At 35.3% G+C, this 19,879-nt stretch overlaps 1 protein-coding gene across 1 annotated transcript in view; it reads left to right on the plus strand.

Annotated features, from left to right (window-relative positions):
- Positions 1–12: 12 nt before the first annotated feature.
- The window catches only part of LOC142335988 (protein EFR3 homolog A-like), a 39,550-nt gene continuing 19,683 nt past the window's right edge, over positions 13–19,879 (plus strand). The window contains exons 1-9 of the mRNA XM_075384427.1: positions 13–104; positions 269–336; positions 3,357–3,493; positions 3,771–3,921; positions 5,600–5,721; positions 12,081–12,299; positions 17,653–17,920; positions 18,411–18,569; positions 18,726–19,036. Coding sequence (XP_075240542.1) covers positions 98–104; positions 269–336; positions 3,357–3,493; positions 3,771–3,921; positions 5,600–5,721; positions 12,081–12,299; positions 17,653–17,920; positions 18,411–18,569; positions 18,726–19,036 — 1,442 coding nt within the window. The 5' untranslated portion in view covers positions 13–97. The remainder of the gene's footprint in view (positions 105–268; positions 337–3,356; positions 3,494–3,770; positions 3,922–5,599; positions 5,722–12,080; positions 12,300–17,652; positions 17,921–18,410; positions 18,570–18,725; positions 19,037–19,879) is intronic.

A 19,879-nucleotide genomic window follows, 5' to 3' on the forward strand; every position in this document is an offset into this window, starting at 1 on the left:
CGTTGTTTATGCTCAGTGGTTGTTTTATTTCAGATGGCATGATATTTTGCTCGACGTTGTAATGATTGCATGAAGAAAACGCCCAGGAAAACTAAGGATGCCTGGTAAGTTTAAATTCCTTTGTGCAGGAATCGAACGACTTCTCCATGATTGACTATAATTAAGCGAAAAGTAGCATAACTAATCACGAAGCTGTAATCTAATAATTTGGTGAACAATATGTCCTATATATAGCGTCTGATCAATTGCTGGGTTCGGTATTTTTCAGGATGCTGTCAGTGTGCAAAGCCCCGCTACAAGCGGCTGGTCGACAACATCTACCCCAAAGATCCAGCGGTAAATTCTATAGAACTAGTTCGAGGCTCTAATTAATGTATTAAAGCGATGGCGAGGCTATTATTGGTCTCATCTTGGTTGTTTTTACAATCCGAATTGAGGCTCTGATTTTCTTTGAAGATATGCTTACACAATTTTCGATTTTTTGATGTCAATAAGTTCAAATTGTAATAGTGATTTTAGTCACATCGGAGTAAAAATAAGAGCGAAAAGGAGGCCAGTTTAAAGCTTGATTTTTTTTCACATAAATTTTAAATGTCAGTGATTCGTGATTAATTGCTCTCAAACGAAGTTTGAAGCAATTATTGTAATCGTGTTTGTTTTTTAGGCAAAATTTTTGCATGACAACCGATTTAACTTTCTGAGTGAGTTTTGCGCCCTTGACTTTCGTTTTGCGTGATTTAAAATTCTCTCTCATTCGCAATTTTAGGCAGCTGAATTCAAGTGGCGGCAGTTCACTACTAAAATTCAAATGAAAAGTGCGCCAAAATTGGTGTAAATTTTTTCACTTCAAATTTTATCTAGGTTAGAGCTCCCGTTATTCGTTTGAGAGCAATTCCCCCAACGTTAGTCGGTTGTTTTCAAAGGTCGTTTTGTCTCAGCAATTAGTTTTGATATAGTTTAAATATAGGTCCTATGGGCTTTCTAATGAGGAATATACAAACCAAGTTTTCGAGTTGATAGCTTATGGTCTTTGACTTCTATATAATTTCACGACTTATTGGTCTATTGGGGGTTTTGCCAGTGTTTTTGTTACTTTTGTGTTATCACTTAGTCTCAATAGCGACAGCCTCCATTGGTCTTCTCGTTAGACATAAAGAAACCTATTTAATATTTGCAGTTGATAGTTTATCAGTTTTATGCTGTATTCTCGTAGTATTAGCAAATTTTTGAGTTCTTCTTGTCCATTAAGGGCAAGTCCCTTTGGATTTTTGTTAAAACAATAGGTAAAACTATTTGATGGTTACCGTTTAAGATTTAAAATTTTGACACTGTGTTTTTCGTAATTTAATAACAAGATATTAAGTTTTGCCCGCTTTTGTTGTTAATTTTGTCGTCTTGGCATTTAATACCTTTATTGAAAGCTCTCATTAGATTTTTTTCAATCCGGCGAAAGTGAACCTTTTTAATGTATTTAATTAAGTTTTTAACCAATTCGGCACTGTTTATAAACACATTTTTTTAGTTTGCACTTTTTTGTTCTTTTTGTTTTGTCTCTTAATCTCATATATAACGAATTTCGCCAGCCCTCTATAGCCAGAAAGGTTGATCCATTTGAGTTTTTAGTTTGCAGCCGATAGTTTTCTTGCTCAGACACCATTTTTTCCCCAAGCCGCTGTGATTTTTAACATAATTCGTTTGTTGATGTTTTTGTGACTCTGTCACTTAGTGTCATATCACAGAATTTTTTGTGCTTTTTACATAATACTATGTGCTTAAGGATTCCAGAATATAGTTACGTGTTTTATTGACCATGACGTCATAAAATTGCGAGAAAAACATTCTTTTTAATGCTTTGATGTTTTCTTTTGTGTCTGTTGGGTCATGTGCTTGACCATGAAAGACTGATTTTTTCCCGGTTATTAATTTTTTGGAGAACTTGTCCGGTTTTGTTTTCTAATTCGTCGTCTTCCATATCTTTGTTACGACCATTCATCAAACGCCAACAACTCTATGCGAGTGTTCTAGGTAACTTCTATTGCTCTGCAACTGAATTTGTTAATAGCCACTGTAATTTCTAAGTTGAGTGATGAAACGGTGTTTGAACAAAAGTTCGGTTTCTCGCTAGTGGTTTTTTTTGTTTACATGCAGCCGGCAATTTAACTTTGATTTTACTGTTTTTCGATTTTTTAGGGCGGATTTTTTTTCCAAATGGTTTTCCCAATCCAATCATAGTTCTTTCTAGGCCTAGTTTTTTGTTTGAACCAATCCAATTTTCTCTTTCTCGCTAGTATTTTTTGTTCACATGCGGCATTAATTTTTCTGGATATGGTTTTCCCAATTAACCTCATAGTCTATTCTAGGTCTAGTTTTTATCATGAAAATTTTTGAAATGTACGTCAGGACTTGTCCTGCTATGTTTTTTTAATTGGCTTTAGCTTTTGATCACGTTTACCGTATTACATAAGTCAAAATTTTCACGCTTCAGTTCTGACTCACTTCACTCACTGTTTCAACTGATAGGATTCTTAATTCTTTCAAGCATCGAATTGCGCAATGTAGTGAATAAGGTCAATGTCAAAAGAGCAAAATCAAAAGAAACGATAAACCGATAAAGCCCGGTCATTAAGTCATATTACATTAGGTTATCAAAGTTCATTATAGCGATTGCTATCTGATATTAGTATTAACCTTAATACCCTTCAGTTTAAAAGCTGAAGTAAGTATAGGTTTAGAATCTAACTCAAACTGCACACTTAATTAGAACAATTTTTGAAACTTGTGTCAATTTCTATCTCTTCTTTTTTCTTTTTCTGTTTCAATCCCGATGTGCGTCTAGCGCGTCAACGGCGGCAGTTTTCCGGCAATCTGCCGGCTATGGTTTTTCTTTTGAACTGAATATCCGTACTTAAAATAGCTCACAAGTTGACAGTTGCATCCGTTGATGTTCCTGTGTAAGCATCTATCTAGGATGGATTTAGGAATGAGAGCGACTTTCTCTTTTTTCCAAGAAGCATTTTTCCAGAAGAAGAATTTTTCCAAGAAGCATGCCTTGAGCCAACAAGAGCTTTGCTCAGTTGTTTGTTCAATTTATACCACGCAGTAGCCTACAGTTTTTGAACAACTGTTGAAACAGTTGAAAATTTTTATAAGAAACAATTCCCGTTAAGCTTAATGCAGATTTTTGAACCCATATGAATTAAAAGTGTTCTTTGCGCATTTTTAGTATTTGTTAGATCGCTGAGGGCTTATTTTTAAACTTTATTCAGGTTTCTTTACAAGTTTTGTATAACACAGTACCTAAGTCAAACCGATATTTGATCCCTGTTATGCTTCAATTTGCGATTCCGTTGGTTTAGGATGGCTTGGTGCATGCAAATATGGGGAAACTGCAGTACTACGCGCTGCAGAGCTCGCCCAACAAGTTGGACAAAATTGGACAGTACATCCTTGTTAAAGTGGAGAGGGACTTGCAGAGAGGAGAAAGACGCGAGATGTCAGTAATAAATTTATCAGGGCTCAATGAAATTGTTTTAATCTTGTTTTTTTTTGTTAATATCGTATTTCGCAACAGCGAAGTGCGTGAAAAGCTAAAGTAAAGTACGATAATTTGGAACGCATGCACTGAAGACTAAATTGATTTGAAATAGAAAAAACTATATTTAAATTTGTTCTAAATGTGTATGGTTTTATGAAATTTGCTGCCGATAACTTTGCAAATTGTATTTGTATAACGTGAATAATTTTTTCCCAACCTAGTCTTGTTTGTCTAGGTACATCTTTGTGTCAATGGATGCGCTGGACCAACTGTTGAATGCATGCCACTCTAGGGCTCTCAACCTGTTCGTGTCATCCTTCATGAGTATCATAGAACTCCTTCTGGAAGACGGATCAGTTCCTCTCAAATCACGCGCAACCAAATCGGTAAGTTGCAAATATCTTCGTTTTTTCGATAAAAATGACTCTCCGAGAAATGATTAATGCAATTTTTCTGGAAAAATATAATTGCACAAGTAATATGATTACAATACAAAGCATGGCTAGTTGGAGTTACTGATTTTGAAGTGCGCATTGGTTTATGGCAACCTCGATATAAATTTGACATGACCCTCGTCGACTTCGAGAAGGAAAATTTCGATGGTTTGCATTGGCTTCTCCAGGAAGTTTTGTATCTACATGACGTCTTATCGAAGTGAAAAGTAGTGATGCTTGTTTTGGGTTTTAAGGAAAACTTAAAATATCTTAAGTAAAGTTGACTATTGTGGCAAAATTTTGATGGATGGTTACGATCTCAAAAAAATAACTCATTTTAAAATATTTTTTGCCAAACATTCGACTTTTAATTGAATCATGATAATTGAAATAACGTGAGTTACAAATCAAACAAAACGTAATTAGTTTCTGAAAAAAGCTGAGGTTGGGTTTATTTTTCTGTCAAAATCCAATTATACATTTTTTAGATCCTCAAGTCTTTTGTATCTTTGAACTCGTTTGTCTGTCATCAGTTGTCATGTTTTTCTTTATATTCATTCTGAAATAATTATCGATCTCAATATAAATGGGTACGACAATAGATATGCAAAACAAAACTTATACGCATTTTAAAAACAAACATTTGTTGAGATTGCAAGGACGCTGTTAAACCAAATGGTTTGGTTCCAAGCGCCGATCAGAAGAGATGAGCGATATTTTTGTGATCTTCGTATCGCATAGTGATATGGAGGTAAAATTCAACTAGAAATTCAAATTGCAAGTTTTGCTGAAGAGATCTTCATTCTTTCAATCTGTATTCTTCATGATTTTATTAACTCTTGATAACCATGTTTGTCGGAAACAAAATTTGGTGCCTGAAAGTTTAATGTTTGATGTATTGTAAACTAGTGATTAAACAGGCATTTCTGAACCGTTTTAATGCCCTCTAGCAAAAATTTCTGGTATAAAACCTTGACTACTGTTGGCTAATTTTGATGCAGTTTAATGTGAACTTCCAAGTGTATTTGAGATCTTTGACTTGTTACTGGAAGAAGGAAGCTTGAATTGTCTTTCGATTTTTCCTGGTGCTTATACTGTTAAAGAATTTTTTTCAACCATCCTCCCACCAATATTAGCAAAGAAAATCATTGTTGACTTTGAAAAACAGCGTTTGTCTTCAGGAGTTTCACGTTCTAATTTGTTCTGATTAAATCAGTTTAATTTAGTTTTAGCCACATTCCTGACTAATCTGCATTTTTCTGTGTACAAACATTGAACGTTCACATTGTTTGGATTCCGCAATGGAATTTTTCGTAGATATTTGTTAATAGCTGCAACTGATTACCAATTACCGGAATATCAATCCAACCTTTCCTATTGCCATTTCTTGAAAATAAAATTAACGGTAAATTTTCGTTCTCAAGCTCAAAGCTTAATCTCATTTTTTGATTGAAGTTTTGTAGAGGGAGTTGCACACTGAACTATTGACCAAACTAAGCTAGTGATAAAACTGAAAGTTGTGATAGCCAATTGTTGTATAACTAGTGCACAAGCGTTGAGTTCTGAGCAATGCAAACATTTAGTTCGGAAATAGTTCCAGCTGAAAATTGTGGATATTTTGGAATTTTAGTTTATCCAATTCTGTAACATCCAACAGGACAGTCCAACACAGCAGAGGTATGGCTTCTTCATTGAAATATTCTCTACCCTCAGCCACACTGACCCCAAGGGACCAGATCACAAGCCAGTCGAGTAAGTGTCGTCATCTCTTTGTTCCAATCCAATTATTATATCCAAGTCTTCTTATGCGTTGATAACACTCTGGGAGGTTGATTAAGGTGTACGAGTCTAGGCAACTCAATAGGTCACGGTTGTAGATGTAATATTTCGAAATCTTTCTTTGATCATGGTTCATAACTCATAAATTTGTGGTCTTTTTATGACTGCCTCTTAGAGCGGATATTGGTATAAATTTTTGAGTTTTCGCTATTTGAAAATTTGTGTATCGCTATGGATGTAATATTGGCACAAATTTATAAATATAATTATTACAACGAAGTTCTGGCAATGAGAAATGGTATTGTGTAAAAAAGGCAGTTATGAAATATAGACAGTATAACAGCTATTGCATCTTTCAAGTAGGTAATTGATTGGAAGATTATGCAAACTTTTTTTATTAAATACGAAAATTCTGTATACGTTGAATTAGTTGAATAAAGAGATTTGATCTGAAATATTGGGACGTGTTACAGAGAGCTTTACTTGTAAGTATTGATAACCAAGTACTGTGACAGACTACCATCCACCCCTTCAACATTCTAGAATGAAAATAGCCTTCAACGTAAACAACCGTTAATCTGTTTTTGCCTGCTGCTTAAGATAACCGATCGCTAGAACCCACCCACAAAACCCACCCCACAGTGTATAATAACTTGGACAATGCTGCCTGCATATTACTGTATTTTTTGTTAAGATTACTATAATCAGTTGTGAAATTAGTTGATTTAATATCGCTTTGTGTTCTGAAAGCTTTATGTACAATGTATGTATGTTAGTCGCCACCTGTTGATGTGATGATGATATCAGTAAATATCTTTGAATGCCTTTATGCCTGATTATCAGAACCACTTTACGTTTCACACGGAACCAATCTGACCATTGGCGGAATTGGATGCAGCACGGTTATTATCTAAAACACCAATAAGTCACAAAAACTGCTTTGGAATGGCATTAAACTTGCATGAGCTACTACTCGCTTTGACAGTTGTTTCAGTGGAAGTAGATTTTTGTATATTGTATGCTTCATTTCAGCCACAAAGAGTAAGTCTGTATTATTAGTCTCTGAGTCTAGGATACTTTAGTTATCATAAATCACGTCCAGCTTTAGTTATATCACTTCGATAAACCAAAATTCACTTATAGTAGAATCTGGTGAAAAGTAGTCTGGATTATCTATTGTGTTTAATAAGACTATTGTATGAACTGGCTGCATTCTGTCTAGTATAATTACCTCCACTGGTTGCAGGATCTATCGTTTACAGAGGTGATCTGTCTTGTTGGCGCTTGAAAAGCAGTATATAAAAAGCACGGGACATCATTCTCGCAAATTTTATGTGCAATATGCAGTATTTTTGAAATATTTTTTTCCTCTTTTCATTCAAAACATAACATTTCTGCAGTCTGCAGCTTAGACAACTTGATCAGAATGTAAAAAGTTAGTTTTGTGAATAATAGCCACACAGCGATAACTGGAGCTATTATTGGCTTTCTCTTGGTTTTTTTTACAATTCAAAGAATTTGAGCCACACAGCGATAACTGGAGCTATTATTGGCTTTCTCTTGGTTTTTTTACAATTCAAAGAATTTGAATTGTATTGGGGCGCTGTCTTTTGTTATTTAAAAGATCTGTTCTTACATTTTCATGATTTTTGAAATCAAATTGAAGCGATGATTTTGGTCACGCCGAAACAGGAAGTGAGTGGTTTTGCGGCGTGAAATTTTATTCTAATTTTTGAAGTAAGAAAACGGTGTATGAACAAAAATCGCTTTCTCGCCGGTTGTTTTTCAGTCACATGTGGCGTTTTCGCTTTGATTCTTACTGTTTTTATGGGATTTTTAAAATCGTTTATCCAGTTAAGTCTTAGTCCATTTTAGGTTTAATTTTTTGTTCTGTCAATGAATATTCAAGGAATATAATTTTTTTGGTCAGCACTTGTCCTAATATGTTTTTTTTTATTTCGTTGTCAAGATTTTTGTAACCACCATATGACGTTACAGCTATTTCAAATCTGCTTTTTATTCATTCGTTCATGCAATATCATCTCAATTGCGTGCGTGTTGTCATTTTTCACTCTTACTGGAGCGAGGTTTTTGTCTAATTGCTCTTGAACGAAGTTAATAGCAAATATTGTAAGCGTGTCTCTTTTTTTATGCAAGTTTTTCGCTCGACAATTTTTCGTTTTTCTTCTAGAACATTCTTTGACTTCTCAAGTGACTTTTTCACGCTTTTGTTCTTCATTTTTGAGTGATCTCTATTGATCCGAAGTAAAGCGTGTTGCTAATATAAAATCGGTTGCAGAATAGAAGAGGTAAGTGACTCGTAGCGCAGTGGTTAGTGCCTTTGGTTGTGGATCGGAGGTCAGTGGTTCGAAGCCCGGCGGGGGAAGGTTTTTTGCACCCATAAAGAAAAATTGATCTAGGCTACAGCCCCTTAATTAAATTGCCTCGCCTGTCATTCAAGAGCAATTCTTCCGACCTTTGTCGGTTTATGTTTATTCGAATGAGTTCAATCGCTAGTTTTTGGTAACACTCTCGAAAATGACTTCCTGTTTCTGAAATTGACCTTTCTAAACTTTAATTCAAAGAGATAAGGTCAGGTGAATGTGTGTCACTCTAATTGAAGGTTATTTGAGAGCACCTAATAGAAGCAGAAACAAGTTAAACAGATTCTTAATCGATATACAACACCTCAGCATTCACTAAGACTTTTTTCGGCTCTTTTTACTATCTTTTTGAGACTGCAGATCTACGAAGCTATTGCGTCTATTTTCTGGCAATCTGACATCTATTAGTTTTGTAATCAGTCATGTTTTGCAAGAACAATTTTTTGTTTGTTAACAATGCAACAGGACTTCTGTGGAACAATATTTAAAAAGTCTTTTGTTTCTATTAATTTATTTTTTTGATGTCAGAAGAGGCAGTTTGGGCTGAGGTTTTGTTGCTGAAGTAGAGTTTTTTGTTCATTTGCCTGAGCATTATTTTGGTCACACATGATTACATCGCTATCAAAATGATCTTTCCTCTCTCTCTCTCTCTCCCTCTCAATTTGAGTTGAAGAACCTGAAGTGAATTGAGGATATCTTATTCGAATAGAAGGTTATTTGATGGCATTTTAATTATTTTCAGACAGCACAACAATTTGTATAAAAATTTTCAAAGTTTTTATTTGTATTTTGAGTCTTCGTATGTGAAGCTATCGCACCTTTCTGGATATCTAGCTATTTCTTAATAATTTTATGTTAAAACAAAATCAGAAAACACTTAAAAATTTGTAGATAAACGTTTTCCGCTGTGGGCAGGGAAATTCATTTGGCCCAGTGCCCACTTGAAAATTTTGCGGTCGTCGTCCATTTCATAGACTAATTAGGACAAAATTGAAGTAATGAAGGCTCTATAACTGCCCGCTGGATAGCTAAGATGTCTATTAATAAGAAATGAAGTCTAAAAAAATTGTTTTGGTCAAAATCTGAAATCAATTTTATTTCAGTTTTTACTGTTTTTTTCCAGGAAACTAGTTTTTTTGAAAACATCAAATCTTCCCAGCTTCCCAGAAAAGAGAAAAAATTCAAATGTATAGTTTTTTTCGCTTATAGCTAATTTTCATGCAGCAGCTTTCAACTGATACCGCTCATGTACTTTACTTGAAAAATAGTTGCTTTTCCTCAATAAATATGCTCGCAGTTGTTACTAGCCGTACAAGTTGGCGAGGTGCCAAATTGACAGAATTGAAGGACAATATAATTAGTGACTTATTGCCTATCAGCCATTCGGCGTACAAATTGGGTATTTAATACCCGGACATCGATAGCTGGGGCTATTATGGGCCTTTGCTTGGTTTTTTTACAATTCAAAGAATTTGAATTGTATTGGGGCGCTGTCTTTTTTTAAGATCTGTTCATAGCGAAAAAGCGAGTGGTTTTGCGGCGTGAAAATTTTTTCTTCTAATTTTAAAGTAATGTGAGAAAATGGTGTTTGAACAAAAATTCGCTGTCTCGCTAGTGGTTTTTTTGTTCACATGCGGCAATTTCACTTTGAAATTTTTTGTTTTTTCAATTTTTTTGGATTGGATTTTTTCTAAATGGTTTTCCCAATCCATTCATAGTCCCTTCTAGGTCTAGTTTTCTGTTTAGTCAATGAAAATTTTTTGAATTGTGCGTCAGGACTTGTCCTGCTATGTTTTTTCATTCTCGTGATTAAGTTTTTAGTCATACGTGACTTATCTCACTCTAAAAATGACTTCCTGACATTGAAATTGACTTTTATTTACTTTAATTCAAAGATTTAAGGTCAAGTGAATGTGTGTCACTCTAAATTAAGATTATTTGAAAGCAGCTAATAGAGGCAGCAATAACTTATACACATTCTTAATCAAAATTTAACATCTGAGCCTTCAATGAAAAGCCTAATTTGTTTTTGGACTGTCTTTTTGTTTTTTTAGACTGCATATCTACGAAGCTATTGCGGCTATTTTCTGGCAATCTACCAGCTATATTTAAAAATAGTAGATTTTTTTTACGTAAATCACAACTTTTAGAAATTTTTATCTAATGTACGTCTGAAGTACGTAATCACAAAACTCGCCAAATCACCATTTAGTTCTAATTGAACCACTTCTCGTGGAATACTACGACAGTCTGAGTGGCTGTTTATTGTCAAATAATGTATCTTCGGCTGATCATTTCGGGAGGTCAAAATTGATAGAGCACAAAATAGGCAGCATGGAAATCCCTTCGCTGATTACATGAGATCAGAACAAAAACTGTGATCGAGGTACACACTAGCACATCACGGTCAGCTCGTCTTATGTCTTGTTTTGGTCTTCCAGTATTTTTATCAGGTTATAGTGGTCGTTTATGATTATAACCACCAAGTAGATTATTATGATTATTAATAGCCGCCCTCATCTTCTCAGCCGGCTATTATAGCGCTCCTATTTTTACAATTCAACGATTTTTTAATTCAAAGAATTTGAATTGTTTTGGGGCGCTGTCTTTTTACAACTCGAAGACGAGTATTGGAGAAGTCCTTGTTTTAAATCAATTTTATTGGAGTGATTTTTGAAGCGGGAAATGAAACGCGTTAAAAAATTTGGATAGAAGCTTGTTACTTAAGAAATATTCAGATACCAATTGACTAAAGTTTTCTTGGTATAACTCATTTTTTAAGGAAAATTGACGGAAAAATTGAGAAATTTTAAAACCATTTTTCTTATTTTTTTAAGCTTTTTTTTAATCTTAGACAAGTTTCTTAGCCTATTATGACTTGCCCATTGTTTTGCGAGCTTTTCATTGCTCTAATTGCAAAGGAAGTTTATTTGGCTTTATGTTTCCTTGTGCTATAAAAAAACAAGTTAAAAAAACTTAAGTTTTTATAGTTTTTTTATCAATTTGTTTTTGAATGCCGTTTCTATTCTTCCTTAATTTTTATGGCATTTGTGGAGGTTCAGGGTTCACAATAGTTGTTCAGTTGTTTAGTCATAAGAATGGGCAATTTTCTCCTTCGAGTCATTTCCGGAATTCGTCCAACTATGTTTTTTTTTAAGATCTGTTCACACATTTTCATGATTTTTGACGTCAAATTGCAGTAGTGATTTTGGTCACGCCGAAACAGGAAATGGAGCGAGAAAGCGAGTTGTTTTGCAGCGTGAATTTTTTTCGCTCTAATTTTAAATTAGAGTGAGAAACCGGTGTTTGAACAAAAATTCGGTTTCTCGGTAGTGGGTTTTTTGTTCACATGCGGCAATTTCACTCTGATTTTTACTGTTTTTCGATTTTTTGGATCGGAGTTTTTTCTAAATGGTTTTCCCAATCCATTCACAGCTAATTCTAGGCCTAGTTTTTTGTTTGAATTAAATTTTCATTTCTCGCTTGTAGTAGTTTTTTTGTTCACATGCGGCATTTTCCGGGTATGTTTGATCTTTTTTGGCACAGATTTGTGTAAGTTTCGATTCAATGAACTGAGTGTATATACGTTTTGAATATTATTATTAAACTGAACAAACTTTGAGTCACTATAGATTTTCCGATGTCACGAATGCTAGTTCCAATTTTAGATCCGATTTGGTATTGATATATTGAAATCTGTGTAAATCAATATCTAGAATTGGTAAATTACATTTTTATGGCGTAGAGTTAAATTGTACTGCCAAGACTCTACTATACTTCCTTGCAAACCAGAAAAAATTGGACAAAGATATGTGATTTGTATTGACAGGCTAATGAATTCGAAAATGAAATGGCTGAATAAAAAGCAGCTGCTATATATCAAATGATCTCACAACTGATAGAATTGCATAAGAATAGGTCTGATCAGTTTTAAATTGTGCTCAACAGGAGTCGAGTGGCAGGACTCCAGGGTTTGCAAGGTATAGTGCGCAAGACGGCAGACGAGGACGTGGCCAGGTTCTACTTGTATGACAAGACCAACTTGAGCAAGATTCTTCCAGCTGTGTTGATGAACATCGAGAAGGGGGAGTGGGAGGCTGCTAACAAAGACAGAGATGGAACGAGTGCAGCTGTCACGGGAGGTGGAGGGGGAGGAGGAGGTGCTACGTTAGTGTCCTAATCTGTTCACTCCATTATAGCCAAATGGTTTAATTGTGAGCGCTGGAGTGAATGAACAACGTGATTATATGGCCTTAAAAGTCTAAATTTCATCTGTGTCCATTAAACTTTTCAGTGCTATGTCGCTCGACTGAATCGATTTCTTTTCGATGAGCTTTTTTTAAACGTAAATCACTTGGATTTCACTTGCTCGCAATCGATATTTGGAATGAGTCGCGCAATGCGTCTATTGATAGCAGTTTATTTATACCTGAAGACAATCTATGTGAAACAACGGCAAGTTTATTAAGTTAAACTTAAAAGATATAACGTATTAAATATTTTTTGTACGTTGCCAATGTATATACTTTTTATATACTTTTTACGTTGCCAATGTATATATAAGTTAGCCTTTAAAAGTCAAAAGTATCTTTATGTTGTTTAATACCTGAGAGAGCACTGATTATAAGCCTTCTCTTGGCTTTTTACACTCGAGAGGGTATAGATTTTATTGGTGTGCTGACTTTTTTCTAAGGTCTGTCTGTTGACTTTTTTCGGCTTTTTGATGGCAGTGAGAATCTAAAGCAGACTGGTGGATTTATTCACACTGGAGTAGTAAATGGAGCGAAAAAGCGAGTGGACTCGGAATTCGGCTTTTCAAATTACCTTTAAATTGCAGTGAGAATTTGTTGTTTCAACAAATGTTTTGTTTTTGAGCGGGATTTTATCATGTACTACGATTTGACAGCTGTTTTCAGTGTTTTTTTCCCGTTGCTTATAAAATGGTACACTTATTAATAGCCGCACAGCGATAGCTGGGCTATTATTGGCCTTCTCTTGGTTTTTTTTAGTTCGTCGTCGCGATTTTTGTTACGACCATATGGGGTCACAACCACTTCAAATCTGCTTTTTGTTCATTCGTTCATGCAATTTCAACTGATGTGCGTGCGTGACGTCATTTTTCTCTCTTTGTGGAGAGAGTTTTTTTGTTCATTTGCGTGATTAAAGTTTCGGTCACACTTGACATACCTCACTCACAAAAATGACTTCCTCACTTTGAAGTTGACTTTTGTTTACTTTAATTCAAAGAGATAAAGTCAAATGGGTGTTTGTCACTTTAAATGAGGGTTATTAGAGAGCAGCTAATAGAGGCAGCAAAAACTTATACAGATTTTTAATCAAAATATAACATATCAACCTTCAATGAAAAGACGAATTTTTTTGGTCTGTCTTTTTTACTGTTTTTTGAGACTCAGATCTACGAAGCTATTGCGGCTATTTTCTGGCAATCTGCCAGCTATGTTGTTCAAATTGTTCCTATATGCAATTAACTGAATCTCTCAATGGGTAGCTAATGCGTTCTTTTATTTTGACACGATTCGTTGTCATAAATTGTTGTTCAATTTTGATGGTCATTGTTCCTAGTATGTCTGTTTTCTTGTTTTTTAGTCTCATCACTCACAGGTTTAACCGGCTGCTAACAAGGAATATCTGATTCAAATTATTAATTTAAGTTCATTGCTAATGGTTTCTGTTCTCTATCAATTGTGCGAATTTTTGAGTTTTGGCTTTTTTTGGTCCGGTCGGTTGCTTGCTAATGAGGCATAAGTGAATCTGAGTATTGACACGAGTCGATAACAGTGGATTTTATGTCCCTAAAACTACTTGTTCCCAAAAAATATTGTGAATTTTTGAGTTTTGCCCGTTTTTGTTGCTTTTCTAGTGGTCTTGTCGCTTTGTCTCAATGAATGCTCTCATTGGTCATCTAGTGGCATTTTTTGGCAAATTAATGGGTTCCAGTATTTATCTATTAAATTTCTTACATGGAAACCATTTGCTTTTGAAGGTTTTAAGTGAATTTTTGAATCTTGCCTTTATTGGGGAATCTTTGTCCTTTTAATTAATCTTGCCTTTTTTATTTCTGAAGTGCTAGGGTATGCTGTGATTACGGTTTTGTTTAATTAGTTATGTGTTTGTTCTTGACGCGAAGCCACAATTTTTCGAAAAGATTGTGATCTCTCCAAAATTTGTATGTACTTTTTTTCAATAGCCTTCAGCGATAGATTGTCAAGATTTTTGTTACAAACATATGACGTAACAATCACTTCAGATCTGCTTTTTGTTCATTCGTTCGTGCAATTTCAACTGAATTTCGTTCATGGTGGCATTTTTCGCTCTTTTTGGAGCGATTTCTTGTTCATTAGCGTGATTAAGTTGTTGATCACGCGTGACTTACCTCACTCTAAAAAATGACCCCATGACTCTGAAACTGACTTTTCTTTACTTTAAATCAAAGAGATACGATCAATTGAGTACGCGTCACTCTAATTGGAGGTGGTTTGAGAGCAGCTAATAGAAGCAGTAATAACTTTTTTTTGTTTATTTTTAATATCTTTTTTAGACTGCAGGGCTACAAGGCTGTTGTGGCTTTTCTGGCAATCTACCAGCTATGTTTTTACTTTTTTTCGTTTGATTTCGTCAAGTCTATGGCATGGCGTACGATTTTTAGGGTTGAGTAGTGTCAATTTTTATTAAGTATTGTAATTATTGTTTGTTTTTACGGTACTTGATGTTTCCCATTTTTTACTAACTAGCGCTTCCAGCTTTGTGGATTCATATTATTTGCACCCCCATCCGCAGAAGCACGTGATAAATTTCCAGAGAAAGAATTACTATGTTTTGACGCGTGCTGTGTAACTGGAGATGCCTTACTGGGGCGCAAACGAGAAAGATTTCACTAGTTTTTTGAATAGTATTTTTTTCTGTTTTAGGGTTTCTTGCTTTTTGCGTTTTTAGGGTTGTGTACTTTGTTGACTATCGAAGTTTGGTGTTGCGGTGGAAGTTTTTATGTTTTCGAGTTTGTTCATTTCTTTTGACTGCAAGTAAGACTTGTCCTGCAATGTTTTTGTATCGTCAAGGGTTTTGTTTCTGACGATATGACGTCACGATCATTTCAAATCTACTATAGCGATCGTTTGATCATTTGGTATATATATTAAGTTTTCCCTCACACGTGACTGACCTCACACTCAAAAGGGACTTTGCTCACTTTCAAAATTACTCTATTTCAGTGTCAATTGAACGTTTTTTGCGAGCAGCCAATGGGAAGCAACAAAAAGTTGTAAGATTCTTGATCAAAATGTCGAAATAAATTCTCATCAATTAATAAAAAGAAGAGAACCTTCTCTTTTTTGTGGTCTGTTTGTGTGAACTTTTCGAGACTGTAGATCTATCAAGCTATAGCAGCAATTTTTGGGCATCATTAAGATATAGTTTCAACTCTTTGACTTGAACTATTGCATGGATTAAATTTTGATATTTTTGTGCCATGATATTGGTTAATCCTGTTCCAATTTGGAATCTATGGTTAAATCTGCTTCGATGATCTCGTTTTTCTGATTGCTTTTACTTTAAGCTTTAATTACTCGTTTCACTAAAAAGCAAAAGAAATAATCTGTATTGCTCAAATTAATTATAATATTTAATAACCACTAACTCCAGCTCGCAGTCTGTATAGTCGACTACTATCTAGTGGTTGCTTTAATAGCTGTAATTAGTAATTAACGGTGAGACTCGGATCTCCAGTTTGTTTAGTTTGTTATTGCTCTCGGACGAATTATAATCGTGTTGATGGAAGTTTTTTCACCGTTTTTCTGGAATGAAGCCCCCTTTTGAAGCTCCCTTTCCCAGTTGGCACCGGCTGTCCCTAATCTTTAGATCTTCAAAAGCTATCCTTTCTTTTGTGGTTCTAGAACAGTTCCTCCCACGGCTGTTTTTAAACGACCTAATATAGCTACGGTCTGCATTTTTCATGGTTTTGAATGTTTTGATGGTTTGTGACTCAATGGTCTTTTTTGTTTGCGCTCAAAAGATGTTTTTTTTTTGCTATACTTGTGAACTTAAAGGTATGTTTTTTTTTTGCTTTATGCACCTTAAATTCATTTGGTGACAGTTTATAGGGATCTTTTGCGGGCGAGATTTTTGTTGGTTTTTGATGTATATGTATTGGTAATTGATGTTTATGTATTGGCCAACGTAAACACAAAAATTTAAACTGACTTTCGATTTTTTGAATTTTGTTCACTTTTTGAAGTTTCCTACCTTTAGGGATAAAGCTTTTTAAAAAAAAGTTTTGCGTGATTTGAAGAGTAGATACGTTGAGAGCAAATACAGTTTTGAGGAAATTTTTGAGAACTCTAGCCTCAAAATAATTTTTCCATTTTTCAACTTTTTGCGTTTATGCCTGTTTTCTTTTTTATGTCCAGATAGTTTTCTACAATATATTGCATGAAATTTAGGCAAGTTTCATTCTTCGCTAATTCTGTTTCAAGCGTTTTCAATATACGTTTCTCCTCAAAGCAATCTAAATTGAACAGTGTCAATATTGTTGAACAAAATCAAGTAGCGAAACGGGCTAAACCGGTAAAGCCCAGCTTTAGCTGCACCGTGTATGAACTTTGTTCCAATGAGTCTTAATTACAAGGTGTAATATTTTTTGCTAGGGATGCCAATCCCTGCATCCTAGCATTAAGAAACAGGAGTCTGTCTTGCAAGAAATCCAACCAAAATAAAAATCACTTAATTTTTATTAAAAAAACGTCAATTCTGTGTTCTTTGAATCCCAATCAATGGCGACTGTTTTTCGCTTATGTACCGTATATTCTCATCAGCGATTAATTGCTCTCGAACAATGTTGGAAGCAAATATTTTAAACGTATTGGTGTTTTTATACTAATTTTTCGCTTGACCGATTTGACTTTTCGGGTGACTTTTGCGCCCTTGACTTTTTCGTTTTGTGTGATTTAAAATTCTCTCTGATTCACAATTTTACACAGGTGAACTCAAGTAGCGGCAGTTGACTACTAAAAGTCAAATGAAAAGTGCGCCAAAATTGGTGCTTTTTTCACTCCAAAATTTTCAGTGACCTTAGTGGTATAATAACCTCTATTGACGTCATTTGAAGCCCCCATAGTAGTTTTAGTTAACCCCTCCCCGACTGAAGCAGGCTGCAATAGGTTAGAGCTCCCACTAGTCGTTCGAGAGCAATTCTTGCGAAGTTAGTCGGTTATGCTTGCATTGGCTATCTATAATTTTCGACTCAAAACTCGACGGCAATATTTGAGTTTCCCTTTTCAAAAGGTTTTCATTATTTTGCATTTTTACTTCCAACTGACTTTACCTAATATTTCATTGGCGTTGATAATGGAGAAAATGAATAGCTAAAAAATCGTCCTAAGTTTTTCAGACTCGTGTATAGGGAAACTTGGTGATTAAGCCAAGACGTGGTGATTAAGCCATATTAGTTAATGCTCGTGGAGGAGCCTAGTTGGTTTTATTTTTAATCAGATCTTTTGTAATTCAGACCTCGAACTGCGTCGGTTCACCAGCGAGAATCAAGCGTTGGAGGCGATGAAAAGAGTCGTCTTTTTGACGAATCAGACAGTGGCAGTGAATCTACTCCCCAAGTTCTTGCAGAGCGATGCTTTCGCGACTTATTTCAGAGGGTCAAGTTCGGCAGCACCCAACTGTCCCAGATATTTTACCCAATGCTGAACTACTTGGACGAGAACGGGTGGGAGAATCGGCGATTTGTGGCCAAGTGTATAACACTCGTCATGACTTCAATTAGTGTACGTTGACTTGAATTGGCTCTTCTCAGATGGGAGCATTGTAATAAATTGTTCTCAAGTATGTATATAAAACAATTAATTGATATAACTAATTTACATACACACTTGAAAGGACATCAAAAGGCTTTTACGCCTAGTGGGGTGATGCCTTTGGGAAGCAGTGTATTTTTGCTCGAGAAATTAACAACAAAAAGTAGAGTTATAGTGTTTTTATCGTACAATATTTTAGTGAAGAACTGTTATGGAGGATCCCATAAACCATAACTTTTGTCTATGTACTATAGTGACACAAAAGAACTGAGTCAATCTTCGAGATTCTTAATCCCGAGTCCGCCAACCATATATTTCTAGATTCATGGTGAGCTGAAACTTGCATCGCTTTCTCGCATCGTAAAATGCAAGTTACTGGACAGAATATAATTTTGGTGATATAGTTTGTATTTTTCTTGAATTGGTAAGATGCAATGGATTAAACAGTCATTGTGTTCAGCCTCAGTATGCGTTTGACGCTATTACCCTTTGGCTCAATCACATATCGGACAAGAAGAACGAGAGGGCCATAGAGTTCCCCAAAATTGAGATTGTTCAACAGCTTAAGGAATCTGTCAATATTGCCGCCTCTCAGACATTCGGAACGTCCATTTACGAGGTAAATCTTACTTGCAGTAACTTTTAGTAAATTTTAGAACAACCATTATGTGTCGCTCTAGAGGTGCGTTCAGTTTTTGAGCATGACGTACCATTATTTTCTGACTCATACAGCAATCTTGGAATTATAGGATTCGCTAACAGATTAATTTTTAAGGTTATTGACAAATTGGTTCAGTACCTGAAACTTTCCATCGAAAGTGAGGTAAAGCTGAAGCGTCAGTCTACGAAAGATCTTGCAGCTGGTACAATTTTGCCAGCATCTCTTGATCAGCAGGAAGGTCCTGGAACAATAGCTTCGGAACAGCAGTACCAAGAGGCGTTAATTGACGTCATGGGCAGTATAACGGTTAATGTTGCTGATTACCAGAAGCTGGAAATAATCAAGTTCCTGTTTGAGAAATGTCCCGGGCGACCATCTGCCAGTCAGGTCGCAGGAGTGAATACAGCGCCTGGTACACCATATCGGTACGTATAATGCAATTTTGCTTTCAATTCGCCATCAAGACATCTATAGGTTTCGTGTCGTGAAAGTGAAATCGGTAGTTTGAGGACAGATAATTTTCTAATCGACATTTTAAGTTGTTTCATTTAAATATTTTTACCCTTTCGTTCTCAGTGTTAGTAACTTTTTGGAGTATCGGTATTCTAGCCGAGGCATATATTTTCACGACTTGAACTTTGATCTCTTTCTTTTTAATAGCCGCCCTCATCTTCTCAGCCGGCTCTTATAGCGCTCCTATTTTTTTTACTTCGTCAAACTTTTTTCGCTTTACCATTTTGCCGCTTTTTCAGCATTTTGCGTGAAATCTTTTTGACTTCTCTAGGCTAGTTTCTCTCTTCTCTCATTCTGCTAAAAGTGAATTTGAACATCAGTTGCTCAGCAAAGTAATTCAAAATGAACAGAGTCAGAATAAAAAACTGAAGTCAGAAATAGAAACGGGATAAACCCATAAAGCCCAATTTTAGATGCCCGCTATTTGAACTTCGTTCCTATAAGTCTCAATTACCATCTCTTATGCTTATTGGTATTGATAGTAGCCCCTGTAGCCTCTCTCTATGAAACAAGTATGTTCAACTACGAAATGCCATCAAAATAATCGGACTTAAAAAATGTTTTTGTACAAAAATCTTTTTTTTTCAGTATCTTCTATTCTTTCAATCCCAATCATGCTTATTGGAATCAACGGCGGCTATTTTCCGGCAATCTGCCGGGTATGTTTGTCTTTTTTCGACTCGAAGAGAAATATTGGTATTCTACATGACTTGAATGTTCCTGTTTGGACTTTTGATATTTGCGTACAATCGGTG

This window comes from Convolutriloba macropyga, chromosome 3 (genome assembly GCF_964194025.1).
Source record: "Convolutriloba macropyga chromosome 3, txConMacr16.3, whole genome shotgun sequence".
Lineage (NCBI taxonomy): Eukaryota > Metazoa > Xenacoelomorpha > Acoela > Convolutidae > Convolutriloba > Convolutriloba macropyga.